Here is a 17,955-nt window from a genome sequence, read left to right on the forward strand (position 1 = left end):
TCTTGGGAGGGGGCTCATTGTTATTTTTGGGGTGATTAATTCATACAATTAGTAAGTAGCTGAAGGGGGTTTCAAACCCAGGCTCTCCAGCCATGGATACATTCTGGAAGGAGTAGTCACACTCTTTTAACAGCCTCTGACCATAGGACAACTGCCTCTATAGAGTACACTCCTAAAAGTAGACCCTCTTAGGAGAGTCAGACTGTACCACGTCCCTGTCCCTCCTGCATCCCTCACCTGTAAGAGCTTTTGTATCATTCACAGGGAACAGACTCCCTTCTGAATCTTGGAAGATACTAGTTCCCTGCTTACACTCACACATTAGTGCCTCAAACTCTCCTCGTGGAATAGTTCTTATTACTCACTCCCTTTGGTAAATACCAGGGCATCTACCTGAGCCCCCTTCCAAGTGCTTGGTCCTATGAGCTCTTCCATAACCTTTCACTCTCCTGGTTCCTTGAGGCATCCAGACAGATGATTTCAAAGAAGACCTTCCATTTTCCCTTTTTTTCTATGGGGAATGTGGGCATCTTCAGACTCAGCAGTCTTTTTCTCAAAATCTCTTTAGGTTGCCATACAACCCAGCAATTGCACTCCTGGTTATTTGTCCCAGAGAAATGAAGACTTACGTTCACATCAAAATATATACCTGAATGCTTAGAAGCTTTAGCATAACAGCCAAAACTGGGGACAACCAGATGTCCTTGGAGAGGTGAACAGTTAAACTGCGGTACATGTTTATCATGGAATACTACTTAGCAATAAAGAGTAACTGTTGATATAAACAACCTGGATGAATCTCAAGGGAATTATGTTGAGTGAAAAAAATAAAAAGCAATCCCAAAAGTTACATACTGTACAGTTCCATTTATGTATTTGAAATGATGCTATTAAAAAAAAAAGGAAGACAGAGTAGTGGTTTCCAGGGGATAAAGAGGGGTGGGGCAGGAGGGAAGTAGATGTGGTTATGAAAGGGCAATGTGAGAGATCTTTGTGGTGATAGAAGTGTTCTGTTTCTTGACTATATTAATGTCAATATCTTGGTTGTGATATTGTACTACAGTTTTGCAAGATGTTACTATTGGGGGGAAACTAGGTAAAAGGTACACAGGATCTCTGTATTACAACTGCGTGTGAATCTATAATTATCTCAAAATAAAAAGCTTGATTTAGAAATCTTTAGTCCTCTTTATCTTTTGGACAATAGTTAATATGTGTTCTGATTTTTATTCACTTCCATAACTTCTTGAGAAAGCTATGAATAGATTTGTAGTGATTAAGATCTAATTGGGGTCTTAGACATTTTTTCTTCTTTTTTTTAAGATTTCCGAATTACGTTATTTTTTGTATGTTTTATTGGTTATGCTGTTACAGTTGTACCAATTTCGTGTCTCTTTGCTCCCCTCTGCCCAGCAACCCCCCCTCCCTCCAGCAGCTCCACCCCCCTTAGTTCATGTCCATGGGTCATGCATATTAAATTCTTTGACTTTACCCTTTCCTGTACTATTCTTAACATCCCCCTGTCTATTCTGCACCCTCCTACTATGCTTCTTAATTCCTGTACCATTTCCCTCCTTCTCCCTCCCCCTGCCACCCAGCTGACAGCCCTCCACATGCTCCCCATACCGATGATTCTATTCCCACTCTGGTTATCTGCTTAGTTTGTTTTTGTTTTTATTTTTTAGATTCTGTTGTTGATAGTTATGAGTTTGTCATTTTAATGTTCATAGTTTTGATCTTTTTCTAAAATAAGTCCCATTAGCATTTCATATAATAATGGTTTGGTGATGGTGAACCTCTTTAGCTTTCCCTTGTCTAGGAAGCACTTTATTTGCCCTTCTGTTCTAAATGATAGCTTTGCTGGATAGAATAATCTTGGTTGTAGGTCCTTGCCTCTCATCACTTTGTATATTTTCTGCCAGTCTCTTCTTGCCTTCAAAGTTTCTTTTGAGAAATCAGCTAATGGTCTTATTGGCACTCTTTGTAGGTAACTCTCTTCTTTTCACTTTTGCTTTTAAGATTGTCTCTTTATCCTTAACCTTTAGCATTTTAATTATGATGTGTCATGGTATGGTCTTCTCTGGGTCTAGTTTTTTTGGGACTCTCTCTGCTTCCTGGACCTGTATGTTTATTCATTCCCCAAATGAGGGAAGTTTTCGTCCATTGTTTTTTCACATAAGTTTTCAATTTCTTGCTCTTGCTCTTCTTCTTCTGGCACCCATATGATTCAGATATTGGCAGGTTTAAAATTATCTCACAGGTTTCTAAGTCTCTCATTTTTTTCAATTCTTGTTTCCTCCTTCTGTACTGGTTGACTATTTATTTCTTCCTTGTGTTCCAATTCATTGATTTGAACCCTGTCTTTCTTTCCTTCATCACTAGTTTAGTTTCATGTGGATTTTCCTTTATTTCACTTAGTATAGTCTTCATTTCTTCCTTGTCATGCTTAATCTTTTCTGTCAAGTCTGTGAGCATCTTTATCACTGGTGCTTTGAACTGTGCATCTGTTAGGTTGATTAGCTATTCATCGCTTAGTTCTTCCACTGGAACCTTGATCTGCTCCCTCTTTTGGGCCATACTTCTCTGTCTCCTCATCTTGACAGCTTTCTGTGTTCTCCTGTGTGTCTTAGGTAGAGCTGTCACACCTGTTACGTTGTAAGGGGCAGAGCCATAGGTATTTGTCAGTGCTGGTGACCCATTTCACCACGTTGTGGTGCTGTATGTTGGGGAGGGGCCTGAGAGGAAACAATGTTGCTTGCCCAGCACTTGCCTGTACTAAACAAGCTGCCTCCGTTGAGGTACTGGCAGTTTCTTCCTCCACCCCAATGCCCCACTGATTTGCACAGTCAGAAGCAATGCGGCTCTATTTTCCCCGGCGCTGCAAGCAACTGTGCGCTGTGCGGTTTGGTCTGGCGCTGGGATCGCTTCCCAGGTTTAAAATGTATGTCTGTGTTTTCACCGTGGCTGCAGTCCCTGTGCTGCCAGCCGCCCAGCACCGCCCCCACAGCCGCTGCCGCAGCACCGCACCTCAATCTCTCCAACCACACACCGCCCTTCCTGCCTGTCTGGCTGAATATTTATTTGTTGAACTTACATGTAGTTCGATTTTCTGGATCTTCTGTTTTTTTTTTAGTTTTGAAGTGGTTGTAAATTTCTTCTTAGTTGTGAGGGAGACGCAGCATGTCTACCTATGCCTCCATCTTGGCCAGAAGTCTGGGGTCTTAGACATTTCCTTGGCATGTTTCTAAGAATTAGATCTAATGCATTTTTATAATATTGTTTGAAGTCACATAAATCTGTAATTTGATCGTTTATTTTCTTATGGGGCCTTGTCATTTCAAAATAATGTGGCAGAAGTAATGTCTTTCTGTGGATTTAAGGGAAATTAAGATTACTGGGGGAGGGGAATGTAGCTGTATGATCAAGCAAAACATGTCCCTTTCATAACACTAATGCTACTATCTTCAGAGTAACCCCCTCCACCATTTTGACATTGAAAGTTAAAGCCAGATTATATATCAGAGAGAGACTTTAGTCATGGAGACATAGCTCTAGGGCTCAGGACAAGAAGGGAAAATACTAGGTTTTAGGTGAATCAATATTTGTTCAAAGAAATCGATTAAGTGGCTCTGTGATAGGAAGTTTGGCTCAGTGGGTATTATAGAATTGCAGAAAACAAGGAAACAATTGAAGAGGGAAGATGCTTTGTGTATTATTGGTCATCATGTCACTTGTTGACACATATGTGGGACTGGTCCTCACATATAGTTTGTCAGTCCTAATCTTCAGTTCTGACCGGCACTGATAGCCCTTATAATACAACCTGACTTACATATTGTAAATGGAGCTTCATAAAGTACCACTAATTATTTCTCTGGGTGAGCTTATTTAAAGGGATTTGATAACGGTGAACACGAATGACCAGTGAAAGGTTAACCTGAATTTCAGCCAGAGCTGTAAATTTGGGATTTAGACTTTATGAGGGGGGAACCCCCCAAAAAAACCCACAATTATTTTCTGGAGTACATGCTTCCCCTGCCAGGTGAGTGTTCTAGGAACCCATCTGTATCACTATTCCAGCTGGCGTTGTTGTGAGAGGCTGTGTTTGGCTTCAGTGAATTTTTTTAAAAACTCAGGGCATTTGCCCATTTTATGATGGGTGATTTAGGGGCACACCTGCCCACACCCCACTGAGTGTTCAGCAGTTTTTCACCAAAAAAGGCATGACCCCCGTGCCCCACCCTCTCTATTCACCCAGTCTCACCCTGAGCAACTTTTTTTTGTTTCCCTGATGGAAAAGTCCTCAAAGGGAAACATTTTGCTGATGTGGAAGAACTGAAACAAAAAACAGCAGAAGCACTAAAAGGCATCAGAATCATTGAGTTCAAAAACTGTCTTGAGCAGTGGAAAACACTTCTCAGTAGGTGTATTGCATTAAATGGAGAGAACTTTGAAGGTGACTGAAGTTTAAACATGGAAGAATAAATACATAATTTTTAATAAATAAATTTTGGGCTTTTTGGGTTCACCATCATATACTTAGCATGGTACTAGCACAATTTAGATACACAGTAAATATTTGTTTAGCAAATTAATATTGATTTTTTATGGTTTATGCTGCCTGTCCATGACCCCTCTGATGTGATCCCTCAAGAGAATAGTGCAGAGGGACAGATGGTACTCTCGAAATCTCTCAGCGTGCAGGGGACACCTGACTGGGCTCCCGTGAAGGCGAGGGTGGGGCAGCACGCAGCTCCAGCTCCGGAGGAGGAGGTCAGCCTGTGGAAAAGACTGCAGAGAGACAGGAGCCAGTTTTCCTTTCACACTGAAAAGAAAAGAGGGGGCAGTCTCAGGAGGAAGTCTAGCCACCATTTACGTGAAAAAGACGCATTCTGAATTCCAGTGGCTTAGAGTGAATTTTCAGAGCTCAGTTTTTCTCTACTGATGACACATAATCTGATTCTTTTTCTTTTATCTTTCTGACTATTTTTTCTTGTTTGTGGGCAACAGAGCCACTCTTTAAGCTCCTTTTTTCTTCCTTTTCACTTTTATTGCTTGTCAGTTACTTTACTAGCCTCATAAGTTGAGATTTTCTGGAGAATATATACAGGCTCCACTAGCTTGTCTATGCTGACTAGAACAGTGAGTCCTTTTTCACACCCCACCTTTGTTATAACTGAATTTTCTATTTACTGTAGATCCCTTGCTGTTACGTTTCTGGATATCCTGTTGAACCTTCTTAAGAATTCAGAGAAACTGCCAGGTGACCACTGAAAGAAGATCTAATCTCAAGGCTTACGTGAGTATTTTCTGTTGTGGCCTTGCTTTAAGATAGATTTTGTTCTTTGATCAAAATGAAAAATGTTATCTATCATTGAGCTTATTAAACTTGGGGGTAAGGTTAGCAGCTTCTCAAGAGCACAAAGAAACACAAAATACAGTACACTTATTCTTTCTTAAAAAATAGACAAGAAAGGCTTTTTTCCCCCCACTGAGCCAACATTCAGAAGAATCCCAGTCTGAAAACCACAAGAATTCTTACTGTGTTTTAACAAAAAACACCAAGTAAATAGTTTCTCAGACTCTATTCATACAGAATTTAACCAAAACACATTACTTCTTGAAAAGCACTTATGTTGTCTTTTATTTTTTAAAAAGTGTGTGATAGCTGTCTAAATTTTTAAATGATCCAATCCAGTGAATGCTGTAGGGGAAAAAAGGGAGATTACTCTCAAAAGAAAATGCTTGACACTTTTATTGACTAATTTCTTCTCATTGTGTTAATTTCTTTAAAAATCATTATATAATGTTATAATCTGAAGTTTCTTTTATCTTGATCTCTGTAATTCTTAATCATAAACAGATTTGTCCCGTATTTAGAATTATCCTTAACAGCTCCTTCTCTTTCTATCCAATGGGTCATTAAGTTGTGCTGATTTTATCTTATATATCCCTAAACATTGTGCCCCCGTCTCTCTGCCACTGCTTTAGGTCAGGCTCTCCTCATTTCTTGCCTGGGTTTCTACAGTGACATACTGATTGATCTCCCTGTCTCCAGTCTCCATATTGCCAACAAAGCAATCTTTCTGAAAGAATAATATAATGAGACCATGCCATTTTCTTGGCTTAATCTCCTTCAATGACTCATCACTCAAATTCTAGTAGAGTAAACCTGATCACGGAGTTGTTAGGAAGAGGAAAGAAAATTCAGTAAGAAGCCCTGGTGCAGTGCCTGGCCCAGCACAGGCCTTCAGTGTCTGGTCATGTTTCCCTTTGCACGAAGAGCCCATGGAAGCAGCAGAGCTCCAGTGTCAGGATGTCCCGGCCGGGAGGTACCGCGGCTCTGCTGGGAAACCGGGGTAAAAGGAGTAGGGGCCAAGGATCTCTCCACAGCCACGCTTTCCTTATACGCTCGAGGTTAGGCACAAGAATAGACCAGTCTTGCATCCAATTCCATTAGTGTTCCAGAAAGGAAGACTTTGGCTGATAATTCACAAGCCAAGCTCGTCTCTGACTAGCCTTCAAGTAACCTCAGAGTGGGAGTCATCTCTGTAATAAACACACCAGTCTCTGTCTTTGTGTGTTCTTGCTTCGGTTTGTTTTCTCTTCAGTTTCTTCATAAAAATTTGTCAGGCTTGAACGTATTCTTACATGAACCAAGAGGGACACATACAGAGAGACAGAGGGAGACACAGAGACCACTGGGGCAGGGAAGCATCAATGAAAGATGTGGACAGACCGACTGGTGAAGCTGTGTTTCTAGGTGGATGACCTGTTAGACTGGATACAAGTGGGACTGCTGCCTTTGTCCCCTCTCTGTTCCCAGATAGACCTGGTTTTCCTCATCTCACAATCTTCAGACGATGGGAGTTCGGTAAAGTCAAATATTTAGATAAGCATAGAACAGAGCTGAAGAGGATCAACACTATAAAAAAGATGGGCAATCTGAATTGATTCCATGATATTTCTAATTTTTAAATTAAGTTTCTTGCTTTCCATAGCTTTTCTCTTTCTGTTAAAATTAGGTTTGTGCTATAACATAATATTTAGTGGGGCCTTATTGAGTGTTATTTTGCTGTTTTTATGCTAATTTAGTTAACTTTTGATCAGATACTTCTGTTTCCTATATAGAATATCTCAAATGCAATGAGAAGCAAATATATGAAGGAATTACTTTGTTTTGAATAAGAATCTTTATCAGCAGTAGCACTCGCGCGTATAGGAGTTCTTTGAAGTCTAAGGATCATATATTTTTGTTTTCTGAGAGTGCAATAAACTTAAATCTAAGCAGTTATAGCTTGCTTAACTTTAAAAAATATCTGTCTTTTTATCTGATGAAAAGCAAAATAAAACTTTATAGTAATTTTATTGCAATTTTTTCCCAGAAGATCTGAAGGAAATAAGACATTTTAATGAAAAATAAAATATAATTGATAACTTGGTTGTTTCTGTTTGGTGAGGTAATTTGTGAGAGGCAGGAGGCCAAGAAGGATACAAATGGTGCTTTTCTAAATGACTTTACTGCCTTGATTTAGTTTGCCTTCACCGAATCTCTCTCACCTCGTATTTCATTACAGGCACCCACCACATCACAACAATGTCCTACGTCTTTGTAAATGATTCTTCTCAGACTAATGTGCCCTTGCTGCAAGCTTGTATTGATGGAGACTTTAACTATTCCAAGAGGCTTTTGGAAAGTGGCTTTGACCCAAATATTCGTGACAGCAGGGGCCGAACAGGCCTCCACCTTGCAGCAGCCCGTGGGAATGTAGACATCTGTCAGTTGTTGCATAAGTTTGGTGCTGACCTTCTGGCCACAGATTATCAAGGGAACACAGCTCTTCATCTCTGTGGTCATGTGGATACTATTCAATTCTTAGTTTCCAATGGACTCAAAATTGATATTTGGTAAGTTCTCTGTGGTTTTTGAAGTCTAGTCATTTCTTCCCATTCGTCTCTCAACCGGTGGGCTAATCTTTGGAGTCTGTTGATTTTGTTTCCTCATTGATCAATTGTAGTGACATGTTTAGCAAGGCTTGAGAACAGTGGAATCTTGTTAGGGGAGTGAGGTTAACAAGGGACTGACTTCTAGATTCATGCTGAAGCAGTGTAAATTCTTCTGTGAAAATAGTGGCTAGGTTCTGTTAATTGTGTATTTTTTGTAAGATAAGGGAAAAAGAAGAACTAATATTTTTGAAAATCTCTTATGGGTTGGGCACTTTATTTTAGCTCATTCAATCCTCAGAATGAATGGTTCTTGCAGTAGGTGTTATCTTCATTCTACAGATGAAATAGTTGAGATAAGAAGGGTTGGATGACTTAACAAAGGTCACATAGCTAGAATTTGAACCTAGTTCCACCAGATTCCAAAGGTTGTTTGCCTTCTAGCATGTAATAGTCCATGCTAGCTTCATACTCTCTGTGGGGCTCAGGGTCCTTTTTACAGTGAACAATTTCAAGAAGTGATTCTCTGTGTTTACTTTAGAGGTACTTTCTCTCTTGAGTGGGAAAGATGTCAGGCCATTGGTAAAGCTGAGCTTGACCTTTAAACTACAGCTCCATGTTGCCCTAATTTATTGGTCCCGTAATGTCCCTAAATCTGAATAGGACAGTAAGTGCTTCTGCTACCATAGACTGTATGGTTGGAATTGACTACAGGATTCAGTGTCAGTTGGGCTCTGTCCTATTATTAGTGTTAAATAGCTAGGTAAATCAAAGTAGCTTATTTGGTTGCCTTTGGGACTTTTTTCTTTTTTTTTAATTCTTAGCCTTTTAAAAAAATATAAACTTTCTTTACATAAAATGTAGATGTGAAAATGTATCTAGAATTAGACTTTCCAATTAATTTCTGGAACAATGCCCTTTTTTCCTTTTATTTGCTCATTTATTCACTCTTTTGCCTGTATATGCCTTTTCCTTTTTCCCTAGAAGAAAAGAAAATAGGTTAACTGAAAATTCAGGTTTCAGCCTGACCATTGGTTCTGCTCTGGATTTTAATTTTAACTTAATTGGGCTTATACCTTCTTCACTATCTACACAAATAGGTACTAACAATTAATAGCACTACTGTAATGACCGCTTTATTTTTATGATCTTTTTAAAGCAATCATCAAGGTGCTACACCTTTAGTTCTGGCAAAGCGCAGGGGCGTGAATAAAGATGTCATCCGATTGCTGGAATCTTTGGAAGAACAGGAGGTAAAAGGATTTAACAGAGGAACACACTCAAAACTGGAGACCATGCAGACAGCTGAGAGTGAAAGGTACTTAAGATATAATTTTTTAATGGGCAAGTCACTTCAAGTCCCTGGATTTTTTATGACAACTTTGTGAATTTTATGTTTATTTGCTTTTAAGTACAGAGCTTTGATATTTTCTTTGAACTTTATGTAGGTCCCTATGGGTCCAGATTATAATTGAAAAGCTACTAACAGAAAATACTACGTGCCCACGTGCACATAATGTTCTGTGCAAGGAAACCTGCTGCCTCAGCAGCACAAGGGAGAAGAGGTGGTTAAGAGCTGAATATGGGGGACCAAACAGGAGTCTGAGAATTTTAGTTCAGGTCACAAAAGGAATGGACTTCCAAAAGGGAGTGAAAGATAAATAAGGCTAAGAACTTGGTCAGTATTAGAAAAGACCAAAAAGGTAGTTTCAAGGGTAGGGAAGTGGACCACTGTGGAAAAGTAAAACAGGAGGAGAGAAAGTAAGACAAGATTTAACATGTACTCAATTCAGTAATGTGAAAGTGAAAGTGACTTACACGAGTTGGAACAAAACGAAATTTGGGCTAAGATGCAGCGATGGACTGAGTCTTCAGTCTCTCATCATTTCTTATATAGAAGCAGTTCAGAGCACAGTTCAGGGAGCTCTGAAAAGGTGACAAACCATATTTTCTTCCTGGCCTCCCCGGCTCAGCAGATGAAGTCAGTAGGCCAGACTCTGTTGTACTAGCGTGCAGTTCCATTGACCGCCATGGATGTTCAGCCTTCCAGATTACACCGGGTAAGGACCATGAGCTTATCGTAGGCTCCCCCCACACTCTTCAGTGGAATATGTTTCTAGGGTCCTCATCAGCTGTTGACCCAGTAGCTGATTTATCAGGTTTGGATTTAAGATCATGTAGACCACGTAGTCCATCAGAATCATTGTTTCTTTGAATTCTAAATGAAGTCCTGTCTATTTTTCATTGTTCACGCTTCAGTTCCTATGCAACCATGACTGCTTTCCTCTCTCTTCATGTGCTGGCTGGGATATTCTTTGGGGACCATTAATTCCACTCTCAAGCTCAGGACTGTTTTGTTTAGATACTTTCAAATATTTATTGCTGTCCAAAGAAATTAAAGAGTTTTACTTCTAGAACAGTGCATGTTTCTCATGAGTTATCACTGAAAGCTGATAAGTAGATAAAATAAGCAGGAAGTCAAAGATGCACTTGTAGGCCCTTTTTCTCTTGCCTGCGTACTTTGGATCGACTGTCAGAATGCCATAAGCAATTTAATAACATTAAATCTATTATTTGTCACAGATTATGTTCTTCCAAAATAACTTGAAATTTGTTTTCATCTTTCTAAAACATAGTAGTAAATTATTTTAAGCTTTTTTTTTTTTTTTTTACCATGAGAAATGTTCAAGAATGAGCATTTGTTTTTGCTATTTTTGAGACCTTGCTTGGTATATTTTGTTTTAGATTAGTATGTTTTTTTGAGTTATACTTTATTGATTATGCTATTACAGATGTCCCAATTTTTCCCCCTTTGCCCTCTCTCCATCCAGCACCCCTTACCCCCACACTCTCTTAGACTATCCCCACCCATTGTTCATGTCCATGGGTCATGCGTATATGTTCTTTTGCTACTCCATTTCCTATACTGTACTTTACATTCCCATCATTATTCTGTAACTACCTATTTGTACTTGTTAATCCATTCATCTCTTCACCCATTCTGCCCCACACCCCTCCTTTCTGGCCACCATCAAAACTATTTCCGTATCTATGATTCTGTCTTGGTTCTTCTTATTTGCTTAGTTTGTTTTTTAGATTCAGTTGTTGATGGATATGTATTTATTGCCATTTTATTGTTCATAGTTTTGATCTTCTTTTTCTTAAATAAGGCACTTTAACATTTCATAAATAATGGTTTGATAATGATGAACTCCTTTAGTTTTTTCTTGTCTGGTAAACTCTTTATTTGCCCTTTGATTCTAAATGATAGCTTTGCTGGGTATAGCAATCTTGGCTGTAGGTCCCTGCTGTTTATGACATTGAATATTTATTACCAGTCCTTTTAGCCTGCAGAGTTTCTTTTGAGAAATCAGCTGACAGTCTAATGGGAACTCCCCTGTAGGTAACTAATTGCTTTTCTCTTGCTATTTTTCCTCTCTTTGCCTTTAACCTTTGACATTTTAATTATGATGTGTCTTTGAGTGGGCCTCTTTTCATATACCTTATTTGGGACTCTCTGTGCTTCCTGGACTTGCTTGTCTATTTCCTTCACAAAATTAGGGAAGTCTTTCATTATTTTTTTCAAATAGATTTCCAATTTCTTGCTCTTTCTCCTCTTCTGGCACCCCTATGATGCAAATATTAGAATGTTTGAAATTGTCCTAGAGGCTGCTTTCACTGTCCTCATTTTTTGGGGTTCTTTTTTCTTCTTGCTGTTCTGATTGTTTTTTGCTTCCTTATGTTCTAGATCATTGATTTGATTCTTGGCTTCATCAGTTCTATTATTGTTTCCCTGTAAATTTTTTTTTATTTCTATTAGTGTATTCTTCATTGCTGACTGGATCTTTTTTATGCTGTTGAGGTCCTCACTAAGTTCCTTGAGCATCCTTATAATTAGTGTTTTGAACTCTGCATCTGATAGATTGCTTATCTCCATTTTGTTTAGTTCCTTTTCTGGAGTTTTGTTCTTTTCTTTCATTTGGAATGTGTTTCTTTGTCTCCTCATTTTGCAGCCTCCCTTTGTCTGTTTCTATGTATCAGGTAGAGCTACTATGTCTCCCGGGCTTGATAGAATGGCTTAATGTAGTAGGTGTCCTGTAGGATCCAGTGGCATAGCCTCCCTGATCAGCATCCCTGAATACCCCAGCTGGGTATTCAAGGTGCACCCACTGTGTGGGCCATGTACACCCTCCTCTTACAGTTGAGCCTTGATTGCTGTTGGCCTGTCCAAGGTCAGCCACCACCTGTATTCTCTCTGGAGTCACACATCATTATCCACAAAGTGATCTGCAGATGGCTGCTACTTGTACTGGGCTTGGCAGTGCCCAGGAGAGGCCAAGTGGTGAATCAGGGCTGGCTTCTGCTAGTGCCAGACCTGGGACCACTTAGCAAGAGGTATGGGGCACACCAAAGCCAGATGCCACTTGTTTGAGAGAATTTAGGAAAATCTGAAGCCTGGGACAAGACAAGCCATTCATATGGAAAAGCCACTGGAAACAGCTTGGGTGGGCCTGAAAGTTAGGTGGGGCAGGGCCTCAGGGAATACCAGGATGGGGCAAACAGTGTGAGCCAGGTTGATGGAGTCTCAGATATGGTGCCTGCCTTCTGGCTCTGTGACTCTGTGGCAGGGGGGCCGGGGGCGGAGGGCAGACTCAGAAATAGAAAAATGGCCTCTGCCAGCACTTCTATCTGGGAGAAAGTTGTCCTTCCAGTTCTCGCCCTGATGCCAGACAGTTCAGTTACTCCCTATTTGTCTCTGATGCCCCCTGGAGCTCAGAGGGAGTAAGTCTGAGTAAGTCTGTGTGCAGGCTGTTTAAGAGTGTCTGCCTGGGATTCCAGCAGTTTCTGTCTTCAATTGTCTCAATCCCTGATGGTTTTTACAGCCAGAAGTTATAGAAACTTAACCTTCTTACACTGGAACCCTGGGTTGGAGGGCTTGGTTGGAGGCTGGGACCCCTCACTCCGGAGATATCACCCCTGATTTTTATCCACCACACATGGGTGTGGGACCAGCCCATTCCACATCTCTGCCTCTCCTACCTGTCTCAATGTGGTTTCTTCTTTAATTCCATAGTTGTAGGATTTCCATTCAGCTTAACTTCTGACAGTTCTGAATGCTGGTTGTTCTGTAGTTTAGTTGTATTTTTTTTGTGATTGTCGTATAATTTCCTAAGGGCCTATATAAATCAAGTTGGTGAAAAAATATTTTCCCACTCCCTCGTATATCCTAAGTTTAATTTAGTTCCGTTTTACTTTGTAGGTGCAGGATATCTAAGACAGTGTAGATGACAGACATACAAAACAATCACCCATGCACACACACACTATTGTGCTTTTAGAAATGGGTATTTCGTGGACAGTAGAAAACATTTCATTGCGTGGAGTCACTATAGAAAATCCTGAAATGCGGAGTGTCATGAGCTCCTGGAGAAGGCTCAAGTGAATCCTCATTTTACCTCAACAGCTTTGAGTATGAAAGCATGTCAGTTCATGTACTGTCAAAAAATTGTATATGTCAGAATTAACTTGGACCTTCTTTATCTATTTATTGTTTTATGTGTTTAAACCTCCTCGATATTCTAATCTTACTTTTGAACTTGCTTCAGTTTTCCTAAATTTTTGTATTGTTGTGGGTTCCCCCTGAAAATGTCTTCTTGTGTTCAGAGAATAAACATCTTTTAATATGAAAAGAAAAATTTGGATGTCAGGCAAATAGGCCCTTTTGGAAGTCAGCTTTTCATGATGATAAAAAACCTCTAATATTGGTAAAGGCTGAAGGACCACTGGTTAACAGTGTCAGAAGTAAAGTAAAGCTGTAGGTTTTAGAAAACTGCTAATTTTACATAGTGTGCCAGATTCTAAGACACTGTTTTATGCTGTTTGCTTTGTTCTGTACTCAGATGGCTGGAAGAATATGAAGAGAAAGTGTTTAGAAAGGGTAGCAATGACTTGTTCTAAGCAATAGGTAGTTGAGACATGTGATTATGGTCATGTGGCTTCGATCTAAAGGATAGCCTGCTATCGGGCCTGCGTGTTGTGACATCATTGTGGGTACTAATCCCTTTGAGCTTTGAGTTAACACTGCTCAGTGCGGGCTTTCAGATACCGAAGTCAGACACACTGTTTTCTATTTTTAGCAGTCATTCGTCTCCTTGATGGGGTTCTGAAAACCAGAATCAATGGTTTTATGGTGCTTGTATTACCTTATTTCAACTAGATTCAGCCTTTATGCAGAAGGGAAGGAAACTTATTCTGTATTATTGTACAAGACAGAATTAAAACCATTGGGAAGAAACTAAAGGGAATTTCTAATGAGTAGACTTGTTCAAATGTACAACAGTGAGGAGTAAGCTTCCATTATTAGAGAATTACAGTTAAAGGAAGGAATTCATTCATTGATCATATTATTAAACTAAAAACAATCCCCTTTTAACTTTAAGATTCACATACTGTATTAAATGATTTTTGTTAGATTTTCCCCTCTTATTATTTTTTATACGAATTCTCAAAGTATGAATCTTCATTGTGAATTCTTCTAAATTTAAAATAAGCAAATGTGTTTTGGTTTAGTATCTGATGGAAGCAACTCATTTGGCCAACTTCAAGACTCCTGCTTGGGACCTTTAATTAGAAAAGGAGTTTTAATTTTGACTCTTTTAGATGCAAAACCAAGCAGCATAATTATTATGGTTTAGCAATTTACTGTTTTAAGGTAGATTGTCCAGATACGTAAATCAGTGCATGAGTATGTGAGAGTATATGTACGTATGTCAGTTTTCTTGTGAAATTGTGTTGAAAGTTGCTCTTTTCTAAATGATATAGTTCCTGTTGTTTTATGTTTTTAAAATGGGTAAAATGTGTTGTTTCATGCCCACGTTCTCTTTGCTTCTTTTACAGCGCCATGGAAAGCCATTCTCTCCTCAATCCCAATCTACAGCAAGGTGAAGGGGTCCTGTCCAGCTTCCGAACCACGTGGCAGGAATTTGTAGAGGACCTGGGCTTCTGGAGGGTTTTGCTCTTGATCTTTGTCATTGCTTTGCTGTCTCTTGGCATTGCCTACTATGTGAGCGGGGTGCTGCCCTTCGTGGAAAACCAGCCCGAACTGGTGCATTAAAGGAACTCCTGGAAGATGAGGCACATGCCTGTTTCCTGGCTTCCAGTATTGCTCAGTTTCTCAAACCGGTTCTCTTAGTGCAAGGCAGTGAGGGCTGTACATGTTTTCCTTTTTGTGTTTTTACATATCGTAATCCTTTTAGAATGATGTGTTCATTTGAACTAACTACATACTGTAGTCAAGTGTACTGCACCCCAAAGCTACCTCTGACGCAGCCTGATGTCTAGGAACACACAGCCTTGTTTGATAAAAAACGTGGAAATGACTAAAGAAGAAAGATAAAGCGAGTCCTTGCTCTAGAAACCTTACCCTAATATAGGACCGACTGGAGGGCAGTGTTCAAAAAGAAGTTTTGGTTGGTGGTTTTGTTTCGTTTTGCTTGTTTGTTGATTTTTGCAAGAGCCCCTTTTCTCTTTTTATTTACAGTCTCTGGGAATAGAGGAAAAAGCACTCGAAGTGCTTTTTTCAAATCCTGCATAGTAAGTCAGTATTGTTGGAATCTGTTTGGTTTATTTTAACACTTGCAAGTCTAGTCACAAACCAAGTAGAAGTTTTGAAAGTGAGCTATATTTTCTTCAAAAAAGATTGGTTTGATCTTATATTTATTTGTTTTAACATAATTTTGTTTTTTGTTGGTTTTTTTGTAAACTGCTTTGCTTATTGTTAATATCTGTAAAAAATGAAGAGTTCCTTTTCTTCGCCTTTCAATTTCCCTTAGTGTTTATTTCAGATATGGTCTATTCATTGAAAATATAGTCAGAAAACTTTTTCTAGTCAGTAGTTAGCAGGAAAAAATAATTCTAATATTTAACTGTCACGGTAATTTTGTAATGCTATTATTATAGTGGAAAATTCAGTTCTATAAGCTTGCCATATTGTCACGATTGTATCATAGTTTGTAACTACTTCATTTTCTGTGCAGTCCTGTCAGAGGCCCTGTAGAATTGTCGTAAGTTCATCCATGTCAGCAATTCTCTGATGGCAAGATGGATGGAGTATTTCTGAGTTAACAGCACTGAACACAATTGGGCTGGGTGTCAGAAATGCTTTATGAATGGTGATATTATTTAAATTGAAATCTAGCCACCAAACTATATTGTGGCATTTAGCAATATGTTTGAAGGCCTCTTTTGTTGATGATTCTGTTATATATAAATCATATTCTTGGGTTATTAAGAATATTAAGACTTGGTAATTATTCATTGGGCACAGTCAGAAAACTATAATGAAAGAATAGTATTACCTTGTAGAACAAAGACATCTAAGCTACTGCTAATTGAGTTGTTGGTAGAATTAGAACTTACAGTTTAGAATAGAATTGGTATTTCTGTGATTTTTTTTTGCTTCTCGTAATTCCCTCTTTTGTATTTATATATCTAGGATGGAGGTGGCTTTATCCTGTCTTTCGTGTGGCTTTATCATCTCTTTAAGAGCTGTTTTAAATTCTTGATTTACCTGGCTGCTTCAGTATCAGCTCACAGAGTCTTGCTTTTAAGTTAGGCATAAACAGAATAAATCTTACTTGGTGTAAATACAGAAAAAAGCAGTGGATTTTAGAATGGAGAACAGCACAACACTAGAAATCTAAGTATATTCAGAATGAAAGCTGTCGAATTAGCTTTTCAGTTGGTTATAAACCTAAACAGATATGTAAAATTGAGTAAACGTGTGTGTACATATGTTGCATTTTTTAAGGTGTTCCCTTTCAAGCCCTTATTTCTTTGTATTCTCTTCTTTGCATTCAGAATTCAGTAACACTACCAATAAATGTATTTATAATCTCTTAGTCATAATCCATTTTCTTAGTGTATCATTGTTTTTCTTTCAATTTAAGGTTCTTTTTTTAAAAAAATGTGTTGCGCCCTGGCTGGTATGGCTCAGTAGGTTGAGTGCCGGCCTGTGAACAGAAAGGTCGCAGGTTCAACTCCCGGTCAGGGCTCATGCCTGGGTTGCAGGCCAGGTCCCCCAGCTGAGGACATGCAAGAGGCAACCAATCTTTTTCTCGCACATTGATGTTTCTCTCCTTCTCTTTCTCCCTCCCTTCCCTTCTCTCTAAAATTAAATAAATAAAATCTTTTTAAAAAAATGGGTTGCAATTGCTATTTAAGAAAGAGTGGTTTTTTTTTGTTTTTTTTCCAAATCTGGTATAATAGGTATATCAAATTTATAGATGCTTTCCTTATCATTGCTCTGAAACTGATTTGAGTGAGTTGCTTAAGGATTTAAAAGTGATAGTAACTCCAGTGATTACTACCTCTCAGTTATACAAGTCACTTTAAAGGTCCCATTTCATTCATCCTCACGCTCTCCCCACCTCCCTGCACTTCCCCTTCTTATGAGGTGAGGGAGGTGACAAAGGGAGGGAGGGATGAGTAGCCTGTCCAGGGTCAAACAGCTAGGATGTAGTGGAACAGGTCTTCCAGATTGAGTCTCTGTCCCCAAATATAGGTTTGCCTTTTCTTGTCCCCCTGCTGTCTGTCATGAATCTGTCAGTAGAACCATCTAGAACCTCACCTGCTGCCCTCTCAGCAGCACGTTACTAAAATTTCCCCTCCTATTCCTAAATACTTACCTTTCCCTCTTTCTATAATGTACCATTTTCCTACATCCTCCCAGTTCTATTAACCTTTAAAATTCAAGCTCAAACCCCGGCATGATCAGAAAAGCTTCTCTAGTTAATGGTAGCTGACCGCCCACTTCTGTTCCTCCCATTTCCTCATCGTTGACCATACTCAGCATGTATTTTCTTTTTCACTTGTCTCTTTAATTGTAAGTTCATGAGAGCAGGAACTCAGTCAGGTTTTACTCCCTATCTGTCCACAGTGTGTCCTGTAGAACTCTTTGTACACAAGTACTAATAGCATTACTTTGTTACCTATAGCTACGTTTTTTTGTTT

General features: G+C 39.2%; 1 protein-coding gene across 1 annotated transcript in view; it reads left to right on the plus strand.

The window, feature by feature from the left end:
- Window positions 1-17,146, plus strand: part of ANKRD46 (ankyrin repeat domain 46) — a 29,899-nt gene extending 12,753 nt beyond the window's left edge. The window contains exons 2-5 of the mRNA XM_090282776.1: window positions 5,199-5,299; window positions 7,578-7,908; window positions 9,104-9,262; window positions 14,842-17,146. Of these exons, the coding sequence (XP_090138902.1) occupies window positions 7,598-7,908; window positions 9,104-9,262; window positions 14,842-15,058 (687 nt within the window). The 5' untranslated portion in view covers window positions 5,199-5,299; window positions 7,578-7,597 and the 3' untranslated portion in view covers window positions 15,059-17,146. The remainder of the gene's footprint in view (window positions 1-5,198; window positions 5,300-7,577; window positions 7,909-9,103; window positions 9,263-14,841) is intronic.
- The last annotated feature ends 809 nt before the right edge of the window (window positions 17,147-17,955 follow it).

Source organism: Furipterus horrens, unplaced genomic scaffold (assembly GCF_987537825.1).
Source record: "Furipterus horrens unplaced genomic scaffold, mFurHor1.1.pri manual_scaffold_7, whole genome shotgun sequence".
NCBI lineage: Eukaryota > Metazoa > Chordata > Mammalia > Chiroptera > Furipteridae > Furipterus > Furipterus horrens.